The sequence below is a fragment of the Mercenaria mercenaria genome, chromosome 15 (genome assembly GCF_021730395.1).
Source record: "Mercenaria mercenaria strain notata chromosome 15, MADL_Memer_1, whole genome shotgun sequence".
NCBI lineage: Eukaryota > Metazoa > Mollusca > Bivalvia > Venerida > Veneridae > Mercenaria > Mercenaria mercenaria.
This window is the reverse complement of record NC_069375.1, coordinates 39,646,162-39,672,683: the sequence shown is the minus strand read 5'-3', so window position 1 is coordinate 39,672,683 and position 26,522 is coordinate 39,646,162. Positions and strand designations below refer to the sequence as shown.

Here is a 26,522-nt window from a genome sequence, read left to right as displayed (position 1 = left end):
TAATCATGTTTTTTATAAGTGACGATAAAATGTGAAGAACATGAAAATGTGAATAAATGCAAGAGCCACCTGACAACTTGTTTTGTAGATTCTCATTAACACTTGTTTTTAAATTTAGCTCAATATATGTATGTTTGGAGACAAAAGGTGGAGTCACGCTTTGAGGCGGACAGACAAAATATGTCTCATTTTCAAATGTGGCATATACAATTGGCGTTATGAAATCAAAGTAAAATAATACCACGAGAACTGAACAAAGGATACCGCATTCTATATATAAAAACAAGAATTGGTTAGATACTTGTGAAAAGGAAAAAGAATGTCAAAATGCAATTCTTCTCAGATGACATTGACCTTTATTCTGTTGACAAAAAGAAACACTAACATTGTGTTCATCTACAAAGTTTACAGAATATTAAAATAGTTGCTATAGAAATTGTATATAATGTGTCATTTTTTAAAAATTGGTGACATGACCTCCGACGTAGAAACAACAAAGGTCTAAGCAACTGTAAAATCATATTTAAAACGTAACAACGCGATTACATAGTAAGCATGTAGATCGATAAAGGTTTTGACATCTTCTTTTATAACAAGACATTTTTGACTTTGCGTTTGCGGATAGTACAAGATTATTTTTTGCCTTTGACTCCTGATGAACTTGAATTTGAAACGTCAAGTGTATATAATTGTTTTATTTAATGGTTAAATCTCCTGCAAACGATAAGCTTACATTACGGGAACATCTTAAAGCTTTTGTAATGATGACAAGCGTATGGCTAATAATCATGTTTATATAATTTATTGGCCTTTAATCACATCTGACCTTGATCTGAAGGTTTAAACCTGTTCTTGACCCTGAGAAAAAAAACTGTTTGATATTTCTGTACTGTCAAATGAAATGATACTTAAGCAAATTTAAACAAATCCGAAATAGCGGTGCGGAAGGCATGAATCTGGTATATGTGTTAGGACATTGACAGGTATAGAGATGGACAGACAGACGGACTGAAATATTGAACAAGAGCTCGTAGAACACGAAATGCCCCCCTTGATGCATTCAGTAACTGCACAAGGATTAGAAATTATTTGGTCATTTTACACTGGACATTTGACGTTCTGACCTCAAATCAATAATTATGAGTCATTTACCAGTCATAAGTGACCTTCGTATCAAATGTGATCTTAGTCCAAAGCATTTTCTAGTTATTTGGCAAAAATGTTCTACTGTTCTGGGTTGATATGACCTTGACCTTTGACCTACTGACCTCAAAATCAATAAGAGTTATCTGCTAGTCATGATCAACCTCCCTATCGAGTTTCGTGATCCTAGGCCCAAGCGTTCTGAAGTTATCATCCGGAAACCGTTCAACTGTTCCGGGTCATTGTGACCTTGACCTTGACCTACTAATCTCAAAATCAATAGGAGTCATCTGCTGGTCACGATCAATCTCCTTATCAAGTTTCGTGATCCTAGGCCCAAGCGTTCTCAAGTTATCGTCCAGAAACCGTTTAACTATTCTGGGTCACTGTGACCTTGACTTTTGACCTACATGTACATACCTCAAAATTAATAGGGGTTATTTGCTGGCCTCCCTGTCAACTTTCATGATCCTAGGCTCAAGCATTCTTGAGTTATCATCTGGAAACCGTAGACCCGTTCATGCTCAATGTGACCTTGCCCTTTGATCTACTGACCTAAAAATCAATAGAAGTCACTTTCATGGTAAACATCCCTATCAAGTTTCCTGATCCTAGGCCCAAGCGTTTACAGGTTATCGTCCAGAAACTGTTTAAATGTTCCGGGTCACTGTGACATTGAGCTTTGACCTACTAAACTCAAAATCAATAGGGGTAATTTGCTGGTCATGGTCAACCTCCCTATCAAGTTTCATGATCCTAGGCCCAAGCTTTCTTTGGTTATCATCCGGAAACCGTTTAACTGTTCCGGGTCACTGTGACCTTGACCTTTGACCTACTGATCTCAAAATCAATAGGACTCATCTCCTGGTTATGATCAACCTCATTACAAACTTTCATGATCCTAAGCCCAAGTGTTCTTAAGTTATCATCCGGGAACCGATTAGTCTACATACCGACCGAACGACCGACCGGCAGATCGACCGACATCTGCAAAACAATATACCCCCCTTCTTCGAAGGGGGCATAAAATAGGGTTTCACAACCAATGAGCTCGTCCTTTACTAATTATAACGTCGTTTTCGAAAACATAGCTGAACAAAACTATTTAAAAAAAAACAAGCTTAAAATGTACCATTAAAAGTGTTGTCCAATTTTTCTATATTTTGACAAATTCAAGGGCCGTAACTCTCATATATATTTTTTTTCATTTCTGAGCACCCAGACTGATTAATAATTTTCTCCGACATACATTTCGCATAAAATGGTGGGACATTTATAATAATTTACATAAATAAGTATATGGTGGGTTTTGTATACCAATGCCTTTTATAAATAATTTCAAAGGACATAACCTTGACCTTTGTAATTTATCATAAAAAGGGTGGGTAGAGGTGGGTTCTATATCTAAAATGTTTTATTATTATAGATAATAGTAATGCATAATGATAAATGTCCAAACTTTTCTACAAAGTGCACAATTCGGGCCTATTTTCAGTCTTATTAACTCCACTAATATTTCACTCAGTGCGTAAAAGAGAGCTGTTTTTAATTCTTTGTAATGAAACGGGAATTTAACTGATAATGTTTATCCTACTTTACTTATTTTAAAACTATTAGATTATACAGATTTATGAATACAAAATATTCGTTTTTTTAAAATTTGTTTATTCTAATACAAGCTTTCGGTATTTAAACCCATACTTTATTTCAGGTCAAGATGTCACGAAAGATAGTGGTAGCCTTTGCCATTCTAGGTATTTTGCTTTTGGCCGGTATTATTGCAATCGTTATTCTTGCAGGTAATATTTCTTTTATTTGAGCCGTGCCATGGGAAAACCAACATAGTGGCTTTGCGACCAGCATGGATCATGACCAGCCTGCGCATCCGCGCAGTCTGGTCAGGATCCATGCTGTTCGCTAACGGTTTCTCTAATTGCAGTAGGCTTTAAATGCGAACGGCATGGATCCTGACCAGACTGCGCGGATGCGCAGGCTGGTCTGGATCCATGCTGGTCGCAAAGCCACTATGTTGGTTTTCCCATGGCACGGCTCATTTACTTATCCTCACATCAGGTCTCAGGACTGCGATAATGCAGAGAAGTTGATAAATGTTACTTTTTATGATATATTGCCCGAAGTATAATAGGAGCCTTTGTTATCCTAGGTGATATACTCTGGTATCATTATTTTTGCTTTAAAATGATTAACCTCCAGACATATTTTTATGTACAGGTAATTTATTTTAAACAGTATGCCTCGGACAGTATCATTTAGCATTTGTTTAAACAAGAACACAGCCTGCGGGTGCCAATGCTCGTCGCTCGTCTGCAAGTGCTTGGCATTATACAATAAGCAAGAAACGAGTAATGGTTCTTTAAATAATGAAAAATAAAATTTCAAAACTAACAAGAAAACATAACAATGAAATATTAGTTTTATAGGATAAGAAGTGGCATCATTCTGAAAATTGCAAGAGACTTTAGGTTCTTAACCTACTTACTAATCTAACGATAATATTAACAAGTGTACACAGTTTCAAAGCTATAACTCTTATAGTATTTAAGAAAGATGGACTGAAACAAGAAATCCCAGCTTTCTAGGTATATAAAGGACCATAATACTGATAAAAAGTATGTATGATTTAATACTCTTAGCCTACTTACACATCTTATAATAATAAAAAAAGTTTGCAAATTTTAAAATGATAAAGTTTCTAATAAAGATGAAAACGATCAAAATGGCCGATTGAAATAATATATCAATCTGTGACAAACAAGTATATCTTTCAAACGATTCAATGATGCACTTATAATCACATACGGAAAGAGACATGGTATATAAAGTAACACCAATTGCTCTCTCTCTCCCTCTCTTTCTCTCTTAAATTTTTTTTTAAAATAAAGATGACCGCCATTTCTACAAATGACTGTCAAAAAAACAACAACACAACTGTATACACAAAAGTAAGGGAGGGAGAGATTTCCAGAAAATAAATGCTGAAGCAGATATTCTCACAATTTTGTATAAAGTGAATTTGGGTATATAAATAATTATTATATGATCGACTAAAAACGATGATTAAAGACAAAATAGAAAATATATGAGCCGCACCATGAGAAAACCAACATAGTGCGTTTGCGACCAGCATGGATCCACACCAGCCTGCGCATCCGCGCAGTCTGGTCAGGATCCATGCTGTTCGCTTTTAAGGCCTATTGCAAATAGAGAAACCGTTAGCGGATGCGCAGGCTGGTCTGGATCCATGCTGGTCGCAAAGCCACTATGTTGGTTTTCTCATGGCGCGGCTCAAATGTAGCTGTCGAAACATTCATTGCTGCACTGAAATATAATGTATACAAGTCTTTCATATAAAACAGGTGAATGTCTTTTAAACAATTGCCTGAAATAAAACCACAATCTACAAACGAGGTATCAAAAATGCTGCTGATGCACTTAATATTTTGTTTTATAAATAAAATATATTTCAATGTCGGCATAACTGAATAGTTGTTTGCTTGTAATTACCAGTGCATGTGCAGATAACGGTTTTAAATAAAAACAAATACTGTTTGAACTACCTTATAAGTCCTAAGATATCCAATGGCAGTGAAGGGAACTTTTCGAATTCTCATCGTTATAATGTCAGCTTCGGCTTTATCTGTTGACTGATTGTAAAACTGTTTTTAAAGGACATCTCAGTTAGCACAATAAGCAACATTTCCCTGTTAAAAGTTTGTATCATTACGAAACAACATTTTTTCTAAGATTGTTCGTGGGCCAGTAAACATTTTCTGGTTATCAAATGAACATTATAAAAGATATCAATAAAATTAAAAAAAAAATTGTAACGTAGCGTGGCCATTTAGTACAACAAACATAACCTTTTAACCAGTTTTATTTATCATAGCAACAGTCTTTAATATTTAAACATAACATTTTAGCTAGATATTATTAAGTAAAGGTGACCTTATCAATCCAGCATCTATAACCCATCTTTCTCTCTAACTCTAAATCTAACTCCCGATAATTATATTTCAGCATATATATTTAATTAAGCAGTCTAGCCGCTATGTAAAATAACGCAATTCGTCGTGCCTTTTCCTTAAACATATTTAACTTTGATCCCGGAAGTAAATGGTATAAACATATAAGTATACCTGTCTAACCCTTGGGCTACATGTTTTGTGACAGGTTTGATAATTCAGCAAACTTAAAATATTTTCTATTTAGATTCAAGTATTACAGTTTATCATCTTTCTCCGTAACATATTAAACAATGATTTATATAATATACAATATTCCGAACCTTTCAAACCTGTTACATTACAAATCCCTTCATTTCTTCCACAAAAAAAAAATATAAAAAAAAAGATTAATAATAAATCTAAGCTATAACAAATCCTTAATATTGATCGTTTAGAAATGTTGCCGAGGGTTCGCCAGGTATAATTTTAGTAAACATAATTAGCTTTTGAATGCACGACTTAACAGTTGAGTAATTTTACACATACATATTAAAAGACAATTTAAAGTACATAATATTACAGATAGATACAATTTCTCAGTATTGAGGCATCAGAATAGTTAGTGCAAGCATAATACAAATATAATTGAGGAATTTCCTAAAACGTGATGATTTCTTTTATACAAATAAAGTGCATTATAAATCTTTTTTTTTTTTTACATTCCACTGTAGTTTTACAATATTACAACATTATACATTAAAATTAAACAGTATTTCATTTGCGAAAGTCACATCTGTCTATATTTTCACGATTACATGTATATAACAGAATATAGATATAATATATATAACTGTGCAGTATCACGTTTGTCAGATAAGCGTCTGTTTGTTTCGTTTTTCATTCATTTTGTGGAAATTCCGTCTTTCTGATGCATCTATCAGAGCTTGTCATACATATAAAACATAAGTGGTTCTGAAATTAGAAAGCAAAATTACATATCTGGTTTTAAATACTACATGTACATGTTTATAGATATCAACAGCCATAAAATCACATCTTCTATAGATACGATATATCTTTTGAAACATGCTAATATTTTAAAATTAAATACGCGCACATGTATAAAGTACAGGTTAAAGATCAAGGTATTTATATGCCTGCGCTTTTGGTGCGTGGCATTCCCTGTTTGATATTTCTCTTTGTTTTTTTGAACATGTATTATTTTTTTTAATTGCGATCATGCTACAAGTGTATACGCCGAGTCGGATATCTATTTATTTAAAAAATACTGAATATTCTTTCAAAAGTATAAAATTCTGAAAGACTTATATCTAGAGTAAACATTTTATAAATACATTTGTATGCACTGAAAACATTTTTTTTATATAAATTTCCTTTCTTTCTTTTAAATATTCAAATGAAATAAACAATAAATGATACAAGTTTTAAACAAATCTGCCTCCAATATCAGCTATTTCTCTGCAGCGTAGAAACATCAGTCGTCGGTCATGTGGCACCAAGTCTGCTGTTTCGCGTTGTTCACATCGGCGTCCCATAGTTTCGTAATAATTCTCTGTTGTTGCTGAATTCTATATACACACATCTCGTTGCGAAGTAGTAGATGGCTGTGGGATCCTGAATTTGCTAATCACTAAAATTGTCTAAAATACTTCCAGTTATATAGTTTCAAATTGTTGAATCTTTGCAGTTTTCAACTAGGGTAAAATAAAGTCTTTATATCAGCTGGGAAAATAGTCTTCATAATCAATTTTATTTGCAAACTGTGTCGGGTATTTTCAATAAGAATTGCATGGGGAATAAAAGTATAATACTCTGACGAGAATCTGACATCGTGTAAATATATCTGTTGCTAAAATGTTTCTTGTTTGTCTTGTTTCTTTTTTGTTTTTTATACAGAATTTCAGATTATTTCTTTTTCATTTAACATTTTTCATAAATTCTGTCTGAACAAAGTTTCTTTAATTGTAGATGGAGAGAAAGACTGATATATCATTATAGCTCGAGGTTATTTTTCGTTGATTGTTGTATTATTCATGATTTTATCTTTTATCACTTTGGCGTTCCACCAGGAAGTTGCTGATATAGTTGACTGATAATAAGTCCTTGAGGGCTGTTATTGTTACGCAGTCTCTTATTGGTCAATATCGTGCGTTCAACCGTGAATTTGTCAGTCCCTTTTTGCATTCGTGGCAGAAACTTAGCTAACTGACCATTATATTTTTTGCTTGTATTGTGTGCAGACGTGTTTTAGAAATTTTGTTTAAAATTTAATTAAAATTCCACCGTAATACGAGCACTCAGATATTATAAAAGGATATAACAATGGACATGAGGAATGATTTCACGTATTCAAGTTATTATAAGGTAAGTATATTATATATATTTATCCTTTAATTTATATAAATTGTTTTAAATAAAAAAAAATACTCTAACATTTAATTTGCTTTTGCAAACAGACTTATATTTTATGAATTATTTTGCCAAAATTATTCGGGCAAGTGAATTTGATACATAGTTAAACGAATAACAAAATTTTTGTACTGGTTGCCGCATTTTTCTTTTTATTTCACAGCATTTGTGACCATGTTTACTTTATTTAAAGATAGAACAATATAACTTTAAAATGAATACTTTAAGGATATGAACTTTGAACCATGTATATTTGATACAAAAAATAGAATTAATACGATTACAGCAATTTATTCATTTTGTGGAAATGTATCGCGGTAAATGTGCTTTAACTATAATTGCTAGTAAAATAATGTGCTTGTTCTCACAAAAAAGGTATGAGAACACTAAATCTAAATCAACAAAATCATATATGCAATAAAAGTAATTAGTACGTATTGTAAGCCTTACTTATTCGGCTTATTCTATGAAAGATTATTAAATTGTTGTTATGCCTATACATTTTAGTTTTATCTGCATTTTACTATTAAGAAAAAATACGTGTAAAAAAAATTCAAAAGTCATTAGATACTGGCAAAGCGTACGTGCTTTAATAAAACATAAATCTCGCATAGAAAACTTCAAATGGGTTGAATATAACTATTTCTTTTTTTTTTATCTAAACTGAAATCTTCAGAAATACGTTTAAACAGGTGCTAGGAGATATTTACCATGACACCGGATTTTGTAACAGGTGCGTGTGTAAACCTTTCATGACACCGGTTTCTGGAACAGGTGCGTGGAGAAATCTATCATGACACCGGTTTCTGGAACAGGTGCGTGGAGAAACTTATTGTGACACCGGTTTTAATACTCTAGGTTAAAGGTCAGTAATTCAAATCCTTCTTTGTTTCATATTAAAAACGACAACTTCATGTCGTCTTTACGTATCTTTAGAAAACATCACTTTTTCCTACACCAATTTTTCATGAAAGTTCTATCACAAATTAACGAAAAAATGAAAAGAAAATAGGGGGTTGAATAGTTCCTAGTGAAATGCCAGTCAGTTGTGGTCTGCTACCCTAAAAATGGCGCATATTTGCTCTCCTCCGCGCAATAAACACCTACTTCCGGTTTCGATCTGCAAAACTTGCCATGTGGGTTGTATGAACATGAAAACCGTCTCATTTCATGCAGAATGTATTCTAGTAGCGAAAAAGTGTGATTAAAGCACTCGTTCTACACGAATTTGCGCAGAAAATGGGAAAATTAGGATCTATTTATTATGGACTTCTTTCGACTACACCACGGAAGCACATTTTCGACCGAATTACTGACCTTATTCCTATAACTACAGACTGCAGCTGACATTAAATTGCAGAAACGAAACACAAAAAATACATTAAAAATGTTAGCCAGGCAATTTTATTTATTGTTCTCACAGGTCTCAGAACACTAAATGATTTGACATTAAAATATTCTGTTAACATAATTACAAATGTGAATAACAGCATAGATATTCTGTTCTAAACAGAATTAAAGAAAAAAAAAAGTTACTTTGTGGTTGTATCTTGTTTTCTCTACTAGCCTTTTACTATGCAGAAAATATAACTTTGTGCATTAGGAACTTAACCAACACCGAACAGTTATAATAATAAATGTATGAACAATAACTTTAATTGAAGATATTTACAAAACAATACAGTGTATATGAATATACACCTTGGTGAAGTCATTTGGATTTATCAACGTCATCATATAGCGCTACTTTTCTTACCAATCTCTTGTGTATCATTTTATGCTATAAATAGCAAAATATTCTCTAAGATAGGACCTTCGTTTAAGCCCTGTAACAATTGTCTAACAGTTAAAGTCTAAAACAATGTCTTTAGCAGACCTTGCATCATTTCATTTTTGCTTTTTTCATTCTCAGCCATGTGACTTAATATCATTTGCAGATATTTTTGTTTGTCATCAGTATCTTGTTTTATTACAGGACTAGGTCTCTTTGTGTGTCTTGTAACATTTTCAATAACCATGTTACTTTGATTATTTTCAGACTCGTTTGGCAAAGACTGTGTATCCATGTCATCCATCTCTATGGACTGATCAGAATGCGAAGCACCTGATTCCATACGGGATTCATTATCAATGTAATTGTTTTCTTCTGTATTGTTAACCATACTAGCTGAACTTTCGCCAGTATTGCTTGCTTTTTGTTCCGTTTCTGAGTCATTTTGTTCCCTACTCTGTTCTCTTAAATGTTTTCTTAACTGAGCTAAAGGAATGTTATCTTCTGAGGAAGAATTTTCACGTTCTTGACGGACCCTATTTGTGCTTTTAGGCATTTTAACTTTTCTGATTTTGTTTGATATTTCAGCATCAGAAGCATCAGATTCATCATTACTGCTTGAGCTAGAATCATCTGGAGGTATTACATAGTTAACCCTTCGTCTTGGACAAACTTTGACAGCTTGCGTTCGGGTCATTCAGCAATGTCAGCAAGCCTTATCTGATCTGCATGCACTTGAACAATTGAGTTGTCAAGCTGGTTCTTAATAAGGTATGTGACTGGACCTTTTTGTTCAAGAATACTGTAATGCGATTTCCAGCGATCTTCAAGCTTGTTTTTTCTTTGATAGTTCTTATAATAGACAGGATAATTTCTTTCGAACTTAATGTCTTTTGCTTTTTTGTCTACTTGTGCCTTATGTTTTCGTTTTGAGCGTTTTAAATGTCTATAAGCAGTAAGGAAACTTGCATGTTGTTCTTGAAGAACTATGTTGTGAAACTCTTCGCCATGGTATTTAGCTCTAGGCTTTAGCAAATTATCTATAGGTAAAATCGGGTCTATGTTGTAAACTAAATAGAAAGGTGTGAACTTTGAACTTGAAGAAACATTGTGACGCATGCCTGCTAAAGACATATTAAGATGGAGATCTCATTCTCGTGTATTACCTTGAACTCTTTTTGCTAAAATATCATGTAGAACTCTGTGCATTCGTTCTTGCCTTGCATTACTTTCAGGGTGGTATGCTGTACATGATACATTGTCAATATTTAACTCTTTCAGGACCTCCCTAAAGGCAGAACTCGTAAATTCTGACCCTCGGTCATGAATTATCTGGAGAGGACATCCATATCTAGGATATATCTCACTCAAAAGTAAGTCTATTACTGTATTTGTACTTTTATCAGGAGCTGCGAAAGCTTCTGGAAAACCACTGAACATGTCAACAAAACAAATGATGTAACGATTGCCACTAAGTGTCTTCTCATAAGGACCACATATGTCTATTGACACAATAGCAAATGGAAATGGTGCAATATTTGTTTCTCTTAAGGGAGCTTTAACCTTTGTCAAATTTCTAGACTGGCAATCAACACAAGTTGTTACATATCTATAAAGTTCTTTAAACATATTTGGCCAGTAGTACTTTGTTTTTATAGTTGCAAACATACTCTGTGTACCGGGGTGACCATTATTGTGATATTCTGTTATAACTAATGATTTCAAATGACTAGGAACGTACAGTCTCATAACTGGTTCTTCATCTGGGTTTGAAATATAGTATAGAACATTGTCTACTTCTAAATACTTCTTGAATTCAGCCTTACTTTGGTCACCATGCTTAAGTTGCATTTGCATCTGAACAATTGCAGGATCTTTATCTTGTTCTAATCTCATATCTAAATCTGCAAACGTTGGGACAGTTTCAACTAAAGAATCTTGTTTTTGATATTCTTTGTTAGCTACTTCTTTCGGGTTTAAGTTGTTAGAGTTTATAACATTTATGCTTTTCACTGTATTTTTGTCAGAAAGTTTGTAGGTATTGTCATTTATATCTGGTTCAATTTCTTGCTCACTTTCTGTTTGTTTATTTTCAGATTCTGGTGGTCGTGAAAAGAAATCAGCAATAACATTTGCCTTTCCTGGAAGATACTCTATCTTACAGTTGTAACCACTAATAGACAATGCCCATAACTGAATTTTCTTGTTTTGCATTGGGCTTTTTAATAAATACTGAAGCGGAGAATGGTCGCATTTGATTGTAAATTCAGCATTGTGTAAAAAGAAATCTAGACGTTGCAAAGAATAAAATATGGCATATGCCTCTTTTTCAATAGTGCTGTATTTCTTTTGTGTTTCACTTAGTTTATGAGACAGAAAATATATAGGCCTTTCTTTATTTTCATCTGATTCTGGTGAATTACACGCTTGAGTTAAGCACGCTGCCACATGACTATCGCTGGCATCGGTATACAGTGTATACGGCTTGTTTGGATCTGGGTAAGATAAGAAAGGAAAAGCTGTTAATTGTTCTTTAATTTTCTCAAAACTTTTCTGACATTCTTCTGTCCAAATAAATGGAGACTTTTTCCTTGTAAGGTTTATAAGAGGTTCTGCTATTTCTGAAAATGAGGGGATGAACCGTCTATAGAATGAGGAAGCCCCAATTATTTTTCGAACTTCACGCACATTTTTTTGAACCGGAAGTGACCTAATAGCTTTATCTTTATCAGGATTTGGTCTAATACCATCTTCGTTTATGACAAAACCTAAGTATTCGGTTTTAGGCTGCATGAATTGACACTTTTTCAACTTAAGTTTAAGTTTATGCTCTCTTAACCTTTGAAAAATAATGTCTAAGTGGCGTTTATGTTCTTCTAATGTTTTACTGAATATAAGACAGTCATCTAAATATGCCACAGCAAAATCTATCCCTCTAAGACTTTAGACATTAATTCCTGGAACACCCCAGGGGCATTAACTAATCCGAAGCACATAACGTTAAATTCGAATAGACCCCTGAATGTGGTAAATGCAGTTTTTTTCTTTATCTTTTTCATCAATCGGTATTTGCCAAAATCCTGAGCGACAGTCTAGGGTAGTAAAGTATTTTGAATCACCTAAAAGAGCCAATATATCATCGATATGAGGTAGAGGATATGCTGTGGGTCTCACCAGGGCGTTGATCCTCCTAAAGTCTATACAAAATCTAGTACTGTTGTCGTTTTTCTTTTTTTTAACCAGCACAACAGGACTTGCATAAGAGCTTTGAGAAGGTCTTATTACGTTAGCCTTAAGCATTTCATCTATAGCATCACTCATATTTTTTCTATCATTTAATGGTACTCTATATGGTCGCTGTTTTATCGGTTCATGTTCTACAGTAGGAATTTTCATTGTAATCGTATCTGTCTGTGACAATTCTGAGTCATTATTCGCAAAAACGTCCCCATTTGTTTGAACAAATTTTTCTACATACTGAAAGTGTTCTTTTGGTGCTATTATTTCTTTTGTATTTATACTTGATTTTTCACCCTTATTGTATGATAATTTATTGACATCAGACACAGAAGCTATACATTTTTCATCAATTTGTTCAACAGTTGCAACAGCACATCCTTTTCTTAATTTAATTGTTCTATTTGTAGCATTTACTAACATAACACGAAACCTATGATGTTTTCGTAATTTTATGACTGAATTAGCTACCATTAAACCAGGTTCTGTACTAAGATAACCATCTTCAACACTTTTTAATTCATATGTTTTAAAATTCTTTAGTTTAGAGTCTTTTCGTAATTGTCCTGAACAAATATGCACTGTTTGAGGTTTAATTACAGTATCTTTTTGCAACCTAACTACTGAAGCAATATGTACATCTTGTTGTAATGTGACATAGCTATTTTTAACTCTCATTGATAAAAGATCAAAATAAATTCTGCATTTGTTCTGAATGAGAAAGTCCCTTCCAAGTATTGCTTTTCTATTCATATTTGAGACCACATAAAATTTATGTTCTATTTTTTCACCACCTATTCGAAAAATAAGATTGGTGTATCCATCTACATGCAGTGAATTACCATTTACAGACTGTAATGAAACTTTATGATTTTTAAATAGTTTTGGCATTCTATTTAATGATTCATATGTCCTCCTGTTAATTAATGAGACTTCTGCTCCAGAGTCTACTAATGCCCTAATCTTCTGTTTCCCTATTCTAATTGTACAAGAGTTTGGATTCCCTGCTAGCGCTATCAAATACGTTGATAAATCATTATTCCTACCATCGACTTCTTTATGATAGGAAGATCTTAGTTTAAAGGCCTAAATATATTCCTTTTAGGTCTCAACACACTCTTACATTCCCTCATAAAATGTCCTAATTTCCCACAATTCCAGCAATCAATATATTTTTTCCAATCATAATTGTTTTGAAATTTACTTTGGCTTAATTTCTGCATATGTCTAGTGGCTTTCTTTCGTAATAACACTGCATGAACATATTTCTGACGTGTCCTACATTGCTTGACATTATGACCTAGCCTTCGGCAATATTGACAACGAATTTGTGGCTGAGTGTGATCTAAGTCTTTAGCTTTTTGACAAATTTCTGAAATATTTTGCTGGCAAGTAACAATTCCGAATCGTAAATTAAACCGATCTTTTAAATTTTGTTCATTCATAGCTGACGTAACTGCAGCCTGTAAAGTTTCCGGCGAATCACGCATAACTTTCATTTTCAAAAAAATTTTCTGTTAACCCATCAATAAAATTACCTATTAACTGTTTCTGAATAATTGCTAAATTAATAGTATGATTTTGACCTTGATCCTGATTTTCATAGGCATCTTCTGCCAGAGTTAATAATCTTTCAGCATAGACATTTACATTTTCATCAGGTTTTTTTTGTTTTATATTTTGCAAAAGATATAAAGCATGCTGTGAGTCATGTACTGTAGAAAATCTAGTAAATAAAGCATGTTTTAAAGCAGCCCAAGTACAATCTTGATTTTCGTTCATAAATCTATGTATAAAATCTGACACTGACCCTGTTGCAGTTTGATAGCAAATTAATTTCTTTCTATCATCAGTTAAATCATTTAAAATAGAATATTTTTCTATTGATTTTACCCATGACTTAAAATCTTCAGAATTACCATCAAATTTTGAAATCATATGTCGTACGCTCTGAGTTCCTATTGCGGTGGAAACATTTTTTAACTGAATAGCCAAATCTTGAAAAATTTGCTGAATTGAAGCGTTGTCTGCCATTTTAAAATAAATTATTTAACAAGCAAATAGAATAGACAGTTTTCTAACCTTGTTTCTCGGCGTGATCTTCTAGTGGTATTGCGTACTTAATCGTAGTGCCCCGACAACATTCCAAAGGTCCATCCTGGTCTGCGGCTCCAGAAATGCGCGTTGTAACGTAGCGTGGCCATTTAGTACAACAAACATAACCTTTTAACCAGTTTTATTTACCATAGCAACAGTCTTTAATATTTAAACATAACATTTTAGCTAGATATTATTAAGTAAAGGTGACCTTATCAATCTAGCATCTATAACCCATCTTTCTCTCTAACTCTAAATCTAACTCCCGATAATTATATTTCAGCATATATATTTAATTAAGCAGTCTAGCCGCTATGTAAAATTACGCAATTCGTCGTGCCTTTTCCTTAAACATATTTAACTTTGATCCCGGAAGTAAATGGTATAAACATCTAAGTATACCTGTTTAACCCTTGGGCTACATGTTTTGTGACAGGTTTGATAATTCAGCAAACTTAAAATATTTTCTATTTAGATTCAAGTATTACAGTTTATCATCTTTCTCCGTAACATATTAAACAATGATTTATATAATATACAATATTCCGAACCTTTCAAACCTGTTACATTACAAAATCCTACTACCTTAGGATCTTTACAATGATGTATAACGTAAATCTGGATTTTGCAACATAAAGCAAAATGTACTAAAGATCTTGTTACTGATCTGTTGGATCAAACTGTAGTACGTATTAACACGGACGTCATACTGAGACAGCAAAAAATAATCGAAAAGTTAATCTGATGTTAAAAAAGGAAACTGTAAAAACTAAATATAATTTTTATTTTTGTTAACATGGCGAAATATTTAGACCTTGGTTCAGGCAGAAAGTGTTCCAGGTGCAAATAAGTTGTGAAATTTAGTAATTGAACATACTTCTGAGAAGAATAAAATTATTTAATAACTTAAATTTGGGCTTAATCATTCAACTTGTCCAAACCTGGGTATCTTAAGGATATGAAATCGTTTACAATGTTGTCATTATTGCAAACTAAAACAAATACACGAAAACAAGTGTGAATTGAAAATGCTTAATATGTTAGGGAACGACTTTAAAATAGTGATGAATTAAGAGATCAGTCCCGAAATAATTTTCGGTCGAGTTTGCACTTGGTGTTTATCTATTGTTGGTTCATATGGCAACGAAATACACTCCATATGGTATTAAATTATCTACACAAGGTCCTGCAACACGCAATTAATACACACCATACAAATTTTGCACGGGTAGTATTTGATTCACATGAAGAAAGAATGATTCTGCGATTTTGTTATAACAGCGCTTTGAACCTAAATTAAATTTCATTTAGATTTGAAAGATTTACAAACATATTGAAAGCATATAACAGCTTTTATTTGGCACACCAGGTGAACATCGCTTTTTATTGTTTTACGATGTGTGGAGATGCTTAATGATCCCGTAGAATTACACTATTCAAATATATGTTACACTTCTGCCAGTATAAAAAATGTAGTTCCAACTTACAATTGACCCCCGAACGTAAATTATCGCTTGAATATTAATTTACTTAGACAACAAACATATTAGTCGCACTTGCTACATTCTGCTCAGAATTAGACCTTGCACTAACCTTTTCCACCTACCAATAGCTAGTCTTTATTTCGACTGTATAAATCGTATAGATACTGTATTAATGTTGTCTGACGTGTATGAATGATAACACCTCATCAAATCGACATACAGCTTTAAATATATACGATTAACGGTTTAAAGTGACATCGTCTAAAAAGTAATTAACTGGTTGACATGTTAGAGATAGAAAAAAGTATGATAATCCTTACATAAATGTATAAGATTTATCCCAACACATTTCTGGCTAAGTATATTCACATTATTATAAATAGAAATTACAAAAATATCACATGTAGAAACGTGTTGAACCAACGGAGGTTATAGAATGAATAAGTTTACTGAAACTTTTCTCAATTGATAATGACAACACTATCTGGTTTTCCTGGTTCATCCATTTCAATAGAAATATGTGAAAATTTTCTATATTCCTTTAAGGTTTCACAAATTAAAAGCTATTAAAATTGATTGAAAATGGCAAAAATGTGACTTATATGTAAAAAGTAAAAGCAATTTCAATAAAATTACATTACATAAAATATTTTGAACGGAATTTGAACCCATATTAAAAAGTCTGAGAGCTAACCATTACGCCACCATATCATGGGTTAACTGTATAAGTTATTTTTAACTTAGTACAAATATTGTCAGGAAATATCTGTCGCGTATCATAACAAAGAAGCCCGAAAATATTGGCGAATATTAATGAGTGCCAGGTAAATACTTACGGGCGATGCGTATTTTCGTACGTCAATAATGGAGATTGTCATGAAAACAAAAACGTACGAAACCCAATTCAATACGACACGCAACATGTAGCAAATGTAACTTTAAGTTCGACTGTAAATGTGCAGAGTTAAAATATGTATCTTCTAATGGATTGTTACCGTTCATTTTATAATAAAATCTGTAAAAAGATCCTTTGGAAGCACAGAATGCAACCAAGCAAAATAATAGCAGACTCGGTTTGATTGAGTCTGTTCATGAGAGGTAATTGAAAGTGCAACACCTCTCACGCCCCCTAGCACCGGCTTAAGTGGAATGGAAGATATTGAATGGACTCCATGATCCCAAAGGACCAGAAAATATAACAGCACTGAATCCAAGTACGGGGAGACTGTTTACGGCCCGCACACGGCACTTAAAGATTGCTGTTGTGATAGTTAATAAAATCTGTAATAACAGACTCGGTTTGATTGAGTCTAAATAAAGAATAAATTAAACTAATCTTGTATATTTCTTTATAACAGCATAAATCTTATGTTGAGACTTCCTTTGTGCTAGATTATATATTGAAAAGTTCTTGGTGCTTTCATGTATGTGCCAAATTGTAAACGTATGTAATGCAGATGTCATTAAGAATCAGACATATACAAACCTAACAAGCATACACTAAAAGCAGCTCATATGCACATAAAGTGAGACTTTTATTACAAAAATGAGATTATAATATAAGCCATGGCATAATTGTCATATTTAGCAGTATGCATTCCCTTCCATATCTACCTGACCGCTCAAATATTAGAATAGGACAGATCAGCATAGAATGTATTTTGTTTACCAATTATTAACCACTTTCATCTTTGTTTGTACTTTTACTTTAATTCAGGGGACCATTTTTAATACTGTTGCCATTTTGTAACGACCAAATGTATAACCAAATTGTTTTATTTTTACATGTTTGAAACAATACCAGACAATTTTATCAGAACAGAACAGAACAGAAATTTATATACAAATACGGACTTGAACATAGCAGTTCATTGTCAATTATCTTAGATATGTTTATTTGAAAAGCTACGATCATGTTCCAGGCTGCCATTGTGAGAATAGTAATAGAATATCCTGTAAAACACCTGTATATAATCTGTTGACAATTCAACTTGGTGAATCAGTAAAATGTGATTCAAGTGCGGGAAGGAAATAATATTCCAAGTGGTCATTTTGAAAAAAAGGCGGCCATCTTGAATGAGACTCAGGTCAGTTTTAAAATGAAGATATTCTAAAGGTGTCATACTTGTATCAATATCTGCACTATTTTCCCTAATAATCGCCCAACTTTATGTAAGATGCTAAAGAAGATGAATATTAATGTGCATAGTGTAAAAGACATTGAAATAACATCTAACCTTGTGTTTTCAGTAAGAGTGAATGAATGTTCAGCTAAACAAAGTGCAGACGAAGGTTTGTATAAGTTATAAGTTAGATGTTGTAAAGTAACCAGATCTTTAACCTTTAGCCTGCTGGCGGCAAGTGAGTTTGCCTTTGCGACCAGTGCAGACAAAGATCAGCCTGCACATCCGTGCAGTCGGATCATGGTCTGCACTGTTCGCTATCAAATCAGTATATTTTCAGCGAACTTCCCTTCGAATAATAAATGGTACTGCCCAAATTGAACGATGGACCAGTCGATTTTAGAAATATAGCAGGGTAAAGGTTAAAAAACAAGTAAGATATTATACATACCTTACAAAACGATTGCACAGTAAATTCGTTCTGAAGTAAACCACTCAAAGACTTTGCTGTTTGATAGATGTTTCATATCTCAGAGTTGGAAAATGTTTAGCGACAACGCTGTAAATGATATAATATATGTGAAATAAACGTTCGGGAATGGTATAAGAATATTTCCCTCACTGCAATAAGCATGCATTACAAAACTGAAGATAAAAAATCTTGACAAAGAAATAATACAATATAATGAAAAATAACTTATCTTTTATGTATAATTGACTTCCAGATGACATAGATACGTCCAGCTGTGATGATATTGCTATAATAGGGGCTGGTATTTCCGGAAGTTACGCCGCCTGGCGTCTTCGAGAAAAAGGACTAAAGATATCACTGTACGAGTACTCGGACCGTATAGGCGGACAATGTTTTACCGTACAATTACCGGACATACCGGATGTGAATATCGAAATGGGCGCACTGCGGTTTGTTCCTAGCTGTGTGTATTGTGTAATTGAACTATTATAGCTACATTTTGATATATATATTATTACCTAACGTCCCTTATAAATCGTCGGTCAATAGTTTGTGCTATTTACCGTTCAGAAGTTCATCAATAAATTTTGCCTGGCTAAAGTCAAATCTTCCAGAAAAATACGAAAAAATAAAACACTTGTCAATGAATGGCTTGTCGGTCAATAGTCAATAGTTTTGACAATTGACCGGTAAGTCATTAAATAAGTATATACTATTAACATTGAAAGCATTCACTTTGTTCGCCAATGAAAAAAAAAACAAAACTTTTTAGTCGTCAATATTATCCTTTTATCGTCAGGTTTCAAGTGTGTTTACTATGCATGGCGGTAAAGTGCATTATGAACTTATACATAACACTAGGCAAGTATACGAACGATTAACGAATTGTAAATAGATGTACCTGACATAACCTAAAATGTAAACAAAGTACATCAAGTGTACTGCAATAAAAACGAGTCAGACAGCATTCAAGTATGAATTCAATCTTTTTCGCTAATCCTGAAGGACGAACACATTTGTTTATTGCATGAATCATACTTTACTCATATCAAAGGTATTTTACTTCGAAAACCAAATTGTTACACCTGTAAATATCTTAAAACAGTTAAAGTACATCATGCGTACGAGACACATTTGACCTTTCCTGACCATGGTATACTATTTTAAGAGATATCGTTACGCAAGACGTTGCTTCCAGACTGCATGATTTATTTTTTCCCTTGGATGACATGTTAACCGAATGTCAAAAGTTGATTTCTATTCCAGGGCATCCGTTGTTAAACAAAACTATACATGAGTTAGGTTTGGATGTAGAAGACCTGAAGAAGGCAGAGTCGGGAGACGGTGACACTCTTTACTATCTTCGAGGCAAACATATGTCATACAGTGAACTTCCTGTAAAAGCTCCTTATAACATACCTGAGAACTACCGAATCGACTATGACACACTTCACTGGTAAAGTTCTTTAACATTTTACATTCCATTTGCTATAATCTGATTGCCCAATAATCCACATTTCCTTGGACATATTCAAACTTTACACTATATTTATGCCGTGCAGGTTGTCAGTATTACTCCAAAGTATGAAATATTATTCTAAAGTATGAAGTATTATTCCAAGTATGAGTATGAAGCCTAAATTCTAAATCCAACGGCCATCTTACGTCGTGGTCAAATGTTGGTTTAATTGACCAAATAACTCGACGAACGGTTAACTACTTGTGCAGTAACTGATACTCTGATTAAAAATTCATTAGTCTTAGGTTTAAATGTGCTAATTCAGGTAAGTCATGAACAAGGCAGTTTTGCTCAGAACATTCACGGGATTGTCGTTCAAAGATAAATATGATTTGCGGATTATGATATAAACTTGATTACCTTCTTATGTTAGAATATGTTTGCAAGTTCATACATACTTTGAATATTTGAGATCATCAAAAAGAAAACTGAATATGCATATAATCTTAAAGACTCATAACCAGTTCTACGTATGTTTACAGTGAAGGTGTTATACCAAAAATGATATTAAAAGTCAAATATACCGGAGAAATGGAACATTATATATAAAATTGAATAGCTGCTGTTGTAATCTCTTATGAACAAAATGTAGGGTCCGGACTGATACTGATTTCTAAGTGAATCTCTGTATATAGATTTCATGCAGAATCTGGAGCCTGATACAGGCCATGTTATTATCTGAGAGCGCTTACTTTATACCTTTAAATAACTTTCCATACCATATACATCTGGCGACAAATTATGTTCTACGCAGAGATTTTTTTTTGTATTATTATTTTTTCAATGAGACTATTTAAATATACACGTAGTTTCATATTGAAATAACTGCACGCTAGTTTTGTACTACAAGGTATGTTGTAACTACTAAACAGATCAACCACTCTAGTATTGTAAATGAATATTTTGATAAAATGGATGTTATAATAGTTTTTCCTTAGGCAGTAGATATCTCTTCAGGCAAATATACATGAATACCACATTAGAAAGCAGCAGAGTTGAAACACTTACAGATGAAAACAGACAATACATTAAAACATTAGACGGTGTGGATTTGTATCGGCAGAGGTACGTTGATCGTTTTGTACATTGATGTATCTAAAACATACACAGGAACATGTTGTTATTCTTATTTCCTTAACTCATATTTCGTTTAATTTTTGTTTTATTTAGTATTCATGAAGGTCTATTATCGTATAAACATGCCATGGTTTTGTAGAAAATGGCTAGGACGAAGCTGATTTACTCTTGTGTGAACAAGATAAGTGTTATAAAAGATTAAAAGAAAGCAACTCTCAAAGGCAGTCTCTGTTTTTTCAGTTGGGATGTGTTCAGTGGAAAGTATCTAGATAAAGAAACAACCAGTTATATAGTTGACGCCGCGGGATATGACTACGAGTTCGAAGGTACAAGCGCTGCACAATATGTTCCAAAGTCAAATACTCCGTCAGGATGGAATACTGCCCGTTTCATTACGCCTTCGAAAGGGTTTCAAGCCGTTCCAACAACAATGGTAGAACAATTTCTCAATGCAAGCGCTAAGTGAGTTCAAACTTTAGTAAACGCTTGTATATAGAGATTTTGGCTGGAAAATCCTAAATATGATGTTTATTTGTAAGTGTTAATTCACAACAAATGTTAAAATCGACAAAAACAGGTGACGTGACTGTCTTTATACCAGGTAAAATAAAATTACATTTTACAGTCGAAATTAATTTACACTTCTAACTTGAACTTAATCGAAACATTGGTATAAACATGTTATGAGTCGTGTTATGACTTATATCCCCTGTAACTACTTTGTATTTGCTTCTTCTCATCGCTTCAGTGTTATAACAGGTCAAAATTGTATTTCAGGCACATATTTCAACGGAATTTTCACTTGCGGTCTATAAACAGGAACCGGGATGGCCTTTATATACTTAAATTTCAACCAACAGCAACTAAAGCTGGCATTACCTCAGACGTCAAGGTAATCGTTTTATCTGAAATAATGCATGAACATATTCTTAATAATAACGTTCATAATACAATGGAATATTTTATTTTCAGATCTTTAATATATATTTTATGTTAATTCGTTTGTAATGCATGTTGTCTCCTAGCTCAAGCAAACTTGACATTGAAATTTGTTCTAAACTATCAAATTTTCAGGGAGCAACTCCAAAGATGATGTGTGCTCGAAAAGTATTGCTGGCAGTACAAAAACTTGCACTAGAAAATTTAGACTGGGATGTCCTAAAGAACGATCCTGTTAAAGACATTCTGGAAAATTCTCTTGTGGTAGGTATTCCAAAACCCAAGGACACAAAGAATGCAAATCATACTGTCATGTGAAAGAATACAATCAGCTGAAGATTGTGGCAAATTGATGTAACAGGATAAGTTCTGGAATTGAACTGTTGTAAATATCGGTTATACCCGTATTTGCCTTCTTTGTGCATTTCATTGTAGCATATCAAACGTTTAATTAGCACATCATTTTTGATATGCGATAAGAATGACAAATCAGACGATGTAAACTGACAAATAAATAACATAATGGTGAGTGTGAGCGTCAATAAAGTCTTTTAAAAAGATCGTTTGGAAGCACTGAATGTAACCGAGCAAAATAATAGCAGGCTCGGTTTGACTGAATCTGTTCATGAGAGGTATTGAAAATTGCAACACCCCTGATGTACTGGTTTAAGCGGAACTCTGTTATGATACAATCAAATGGACAAAAAAATCCAAAAAGACTAGGAAAAATATAACACCGAATCATAAAACGGAGAGGGATTTTACGGCCGCCAAGCGTCACACAATGAATGTTGTTGTGACATTTAATAAAATCTATAAAAAGAAGCCAACAAGTGGACCATTATTGCTCACTTTTGAAAATTTCGACTTTGGCACCCGTCGGAAGTAATTTCTTTTTACTGAAATGTATGTGTATTTGATGTTTCTTAGAAATCAAAATATAAAGGAAGCTATTACTTCTAAAAAATCGTTATTTTATCTTTTTGACGACTCATTAATATTTACATATTAAGTCGTAGTATAATAAAGGAAAAGTTTGATATCTTATATATATACATTTTATCACTTTAAGAGTATCCATGCAACAAAGATGTTTTTGGGATATGAAACTACATGGTGGAGAAATATGCAGCTGTATTCCAACAGTATAGTGTCGGATACACATTTGAGAGCCACGTATGATTTTGCTAATCTACAGTCGAAATCTACGTCGAAAGCTGTTTATATGACTGCGTATCCTGATTTAAGTATGCTAATTTTAAAATGTTTTATATTATGTTATTGTGTTAATAAATAAGTGCTTGTGAAATGGTTCTGCAACAGTCCAAAGGCATGTCTTGCTTCCTCGGACAGTGCGACAGGTCGCGAATTTAATACCTTGCCAGTGAAATAACATATGTAGTAGATTTTTTATATCTGATATGATTTGAATAACAAATTCAGAATTTTACAGTAGTTTGTAGGAGTATTTGATACGTTTTCACCTATTTTGTGATGTCTCATTGTCAGATATATTTTATATAATCAAACTCTGTTTAAATCATGATGTTTATTATTTTATTCCGACCTTGTGCGGGTTGATTTAAAAGTGAAAAATTATTCTAATTGCATCAAAATGTAAGATTCACATAGCAGAGAACCTTTTCTCTAGAGTTTTGTTACTCTGATAAATTTGCATAAGTAGTAAATAACACTATTTTAAGGTAACGAGTATTGGAGGCATGCACAAGCATTTGGTGACCCTGTACCAGGTGTAGGGGATAAGTCAATTGAAATGACAAATACGAGCGTGCACATTGCCAGGAATTATCTATCTCAGATCCTCAACGTCAGTATAGATGACATACCCACACCGATATCTGCCGTATGTATTCTTGTCTAGTTTAAAATACATTTCGTTTTGCATACGCTCAAAAGTCGTCAAAATGGTTTCACAAAAAATATCACCAGAATATAGTTGATGGAGTCAATGAATAGGCATTGTACCTCAGGAATTCAATAAGCCACATTGGTGTGTGATTATGGTGGTAATGTAATTGCTTGTGTAGTTGAAATTATTACTGTTAGGCTCTCTGTCAGTTTCTAAGCATGTTCGGTTTTTTATCATAAGTTCATTTTCATTTTGATTATTTTTAAATATCTGTAAATGTGATAGTCGAGCTTTTTAAAGTTCATACGTTTATGCTTGATATATTTGTTGATGCTAAGATAATAATTTTTATTTACTATATTGTGAGTCGATTAAAAATTATTTTTGACCTCTTTTCACGTCCACTTAATTTCGTTTTGAACAATATTGTATAGATACTAAAGTAATCGGAGGCCACCAGGGTACAAATATAAAATAGTTAGCCATCTTGCATATTGAATATGTTTCAGTTACAAACTATTGCAGGTGATGTCGATCTGGGACCAGTATCCAATAGGTGCTGCATGGTATTCGTGGGCTCCAGGCTACAAATGGAAGGATGTTGAATCTATGATGTTGAAACCGTCAAGTACAGATGAAATATATATCATATCGAATACCTTCAGCCGAAGTTCAAGCTGGGCTAACGGCGCGCTGGAGATTGTTGAAAAAGTTCTCAAACTACTTGGATAATATACTGAGATGCTGGAGATATTTGAAAAGAATAAAATCTTTGCAAACTGAGCGCTGATGTGCTGGAAGTTGATGCGTTAGAGAATTAGAACAAACTGAATATAAACCTGCATTGTGTAAAGCGACAAGACCATTAACGATGCTATTGTTCGTAACAACTATAGACATAAACTATCTATAATACTGTTGTGAATACTCACGGATTATATATAAATGAGAATTAACACATATGTCCGCACGCTTAGTATAAAAAGAAAATGACTCACATAGACGCGAGCTGTTACACCGTGTTCAATCAGTAACGCCGATTTACTAGGCGCCATTACCGTAAATCGTCGTTATCGGTTGGACACGATGTGATATTTAAAAGAAAATTTATTCACATTTCTGCACGCTTAAAAAAATTAGAGTATTAGAAAAGTGACTCATATGACGAAAGTTTCGCATATATCCGTACGCTAAAAGTAAAGAAATAGTCTTGCATAAAAAGTACCTTTACAGTGGGTCTTCGAAGATATTAATGGGATATAAATCATATATAAACAAGGCAATGCACACTTTTAATATTACTTTTTTTTCTTAAATTTTGTAAAGGGACGAATATAATTAAAATCGCGAATGGACATTGGTTTCACATTTTGTTTTTCCCCTTTAACATAACATTTGCTTTTTAATTTTTCTGAGCTAAAAATCAATTTAATTAACCCACTTCCACTTGCCATAATGCCACCTAAACTGTGCCTTCTGCTTCTTTTCTTTTTTTTTCTGTTGAAAAAGAAGGCATTGAATTCGTCTTTTAAAAAAATCGCGAATACGCGAATGCAAAAAGTGTGAGATTTTTTTTTGGAATCTTTTTTAAGATGCTGGAAGTATTGATTAATTGTTTTTTTCTTTTTAAAATTTTTGGGGTTGCTGCAGGTTTTTGCGATACTAAAAAATTGTCGTACAAAAATACCCAAAAAATTGTTTTCCCTTTTCCCGAATTTTAGACGTATGCAAAGTTAAAATGTCATTTTTTTTTAGAAAAAATAAAATTTCGTTTTAAACATTGATTTTAGATTTTGGTAGTGTCGTTGACTTCTCACCCGGTTATGGATTTTTTTAAAATTTGTTGACTTTTTCCCAAGAAAAAACCCAGGGCCCGAGCCCACTTATTAAAAAAAGAAACGGTCGTTTACTTGTAAATGTTCCCTGATAATAAGGCTAGATTTTTTTCGCTCTGAAAGTTACATCAAAATTGCCAGAAGTGGTTTTTTTCGAAATTAAGCTCAACGCATTTTGGCATTTTTAAAATATAGCTACTTTGATGTGTATAGTTTTGAAGAAAACGTTTTACGAAACTGTTTTCTCCCATCATGCACGGAATGTAAACAGAGGGTCCTATCATTCATGTGAAAGATACTCAAATAAAGTAACACTGTTCATACGCTTTTCGTCTTTTATTTCGGCAGAACTAAGACAGCTCTGGAAAAACGATGTGATTAGATATGTATGTTCGATTTATGGAAGGCCGTACCCGTAATGGAAATTTGTGGAGAAACAGTTGGAGGCTTATAACCAGAACGGTATATTTAAATTGAACCAGAGTCATAAGTCATAAAGTTTTTGTATTATGTCATGCTACGAATTGCATGTTTTCCATATAGAACCCCCTGGAGTAATT

At 33.2% G+C, this 26,522-nt stretch overlaps 1 protein-coding gene and 1 long non-coding RNA gene across 5 annotated transcripts in view; both read left to right on the top strand.

Moving 5' to 3' along the window:
* Positions 1–25,409, top strand: part of LOC123551772 (L-amino-acid oxidase-like) — a 30,013-nt gene extending 4,604 nt beyond the window's left edge. For 2 of the 4 annotated variants that reach the window (XM_053525063.1, XM_053525064.1), the window contains exons 2-12: positions 2,855–2,942; positions 18,378–18,419; positions 18,976–19,185; positions 19,989–20,178; positions 21,169–21,306; positions 21,559–21,780; positions 22,096–22,210; positions 22,393–22,521; positions 23,330–23,504; positions 23,961–24,121; positions 24,653–25,409. In XM_053525063.1, the coding sequence (XP_053381038.1) occupies positions 2,855–2,942; positions 18,378–18,419; positions 18,976–19,185; positions 19,989–20,178; positions 21,169–21,306; positions 21,559–21,780; positions 22,096–22,210; positions 22,393–22,521; positions 23,330–23,504; positions 23,961–24,121; positions 24,653–24,859 (1,677 nt within the window). In that variant the 3' untranslated portion in view covers positions 24,860–25,409. The remainder of the gene's footprint in view (positions 1–2,854; positions 2,943–18,377; positions 18,420–18,975; positions 19,186–19,988; positions 20,179–21,168; positions 21,307–21,558; positions 21,781–22,095; positions 22,211–22,392; positions 22,522–23,329; positions 23,505–23,960; positions 24,122–24,652) is intronic. The other 2 variants (XM_045340960.2, XM_053525065.1) reach the window with 2 other exon arrangements.
* Positions 5,513–18,371, top strand: LOC128549041 (uncharacterized). The gene is made up of 4 exons (XR_008367444.1): positions 5,513–9,670; positions 9,898–10,080; positions 10,591–10,682; positions 11,406–18,371. It is a non-coding gene; the product is annotated as an uncharacterized LOC128549041 (long non-coding RNA).
* Positions 25,410–26,522: the final 1,113 nt, after the last annotated feature.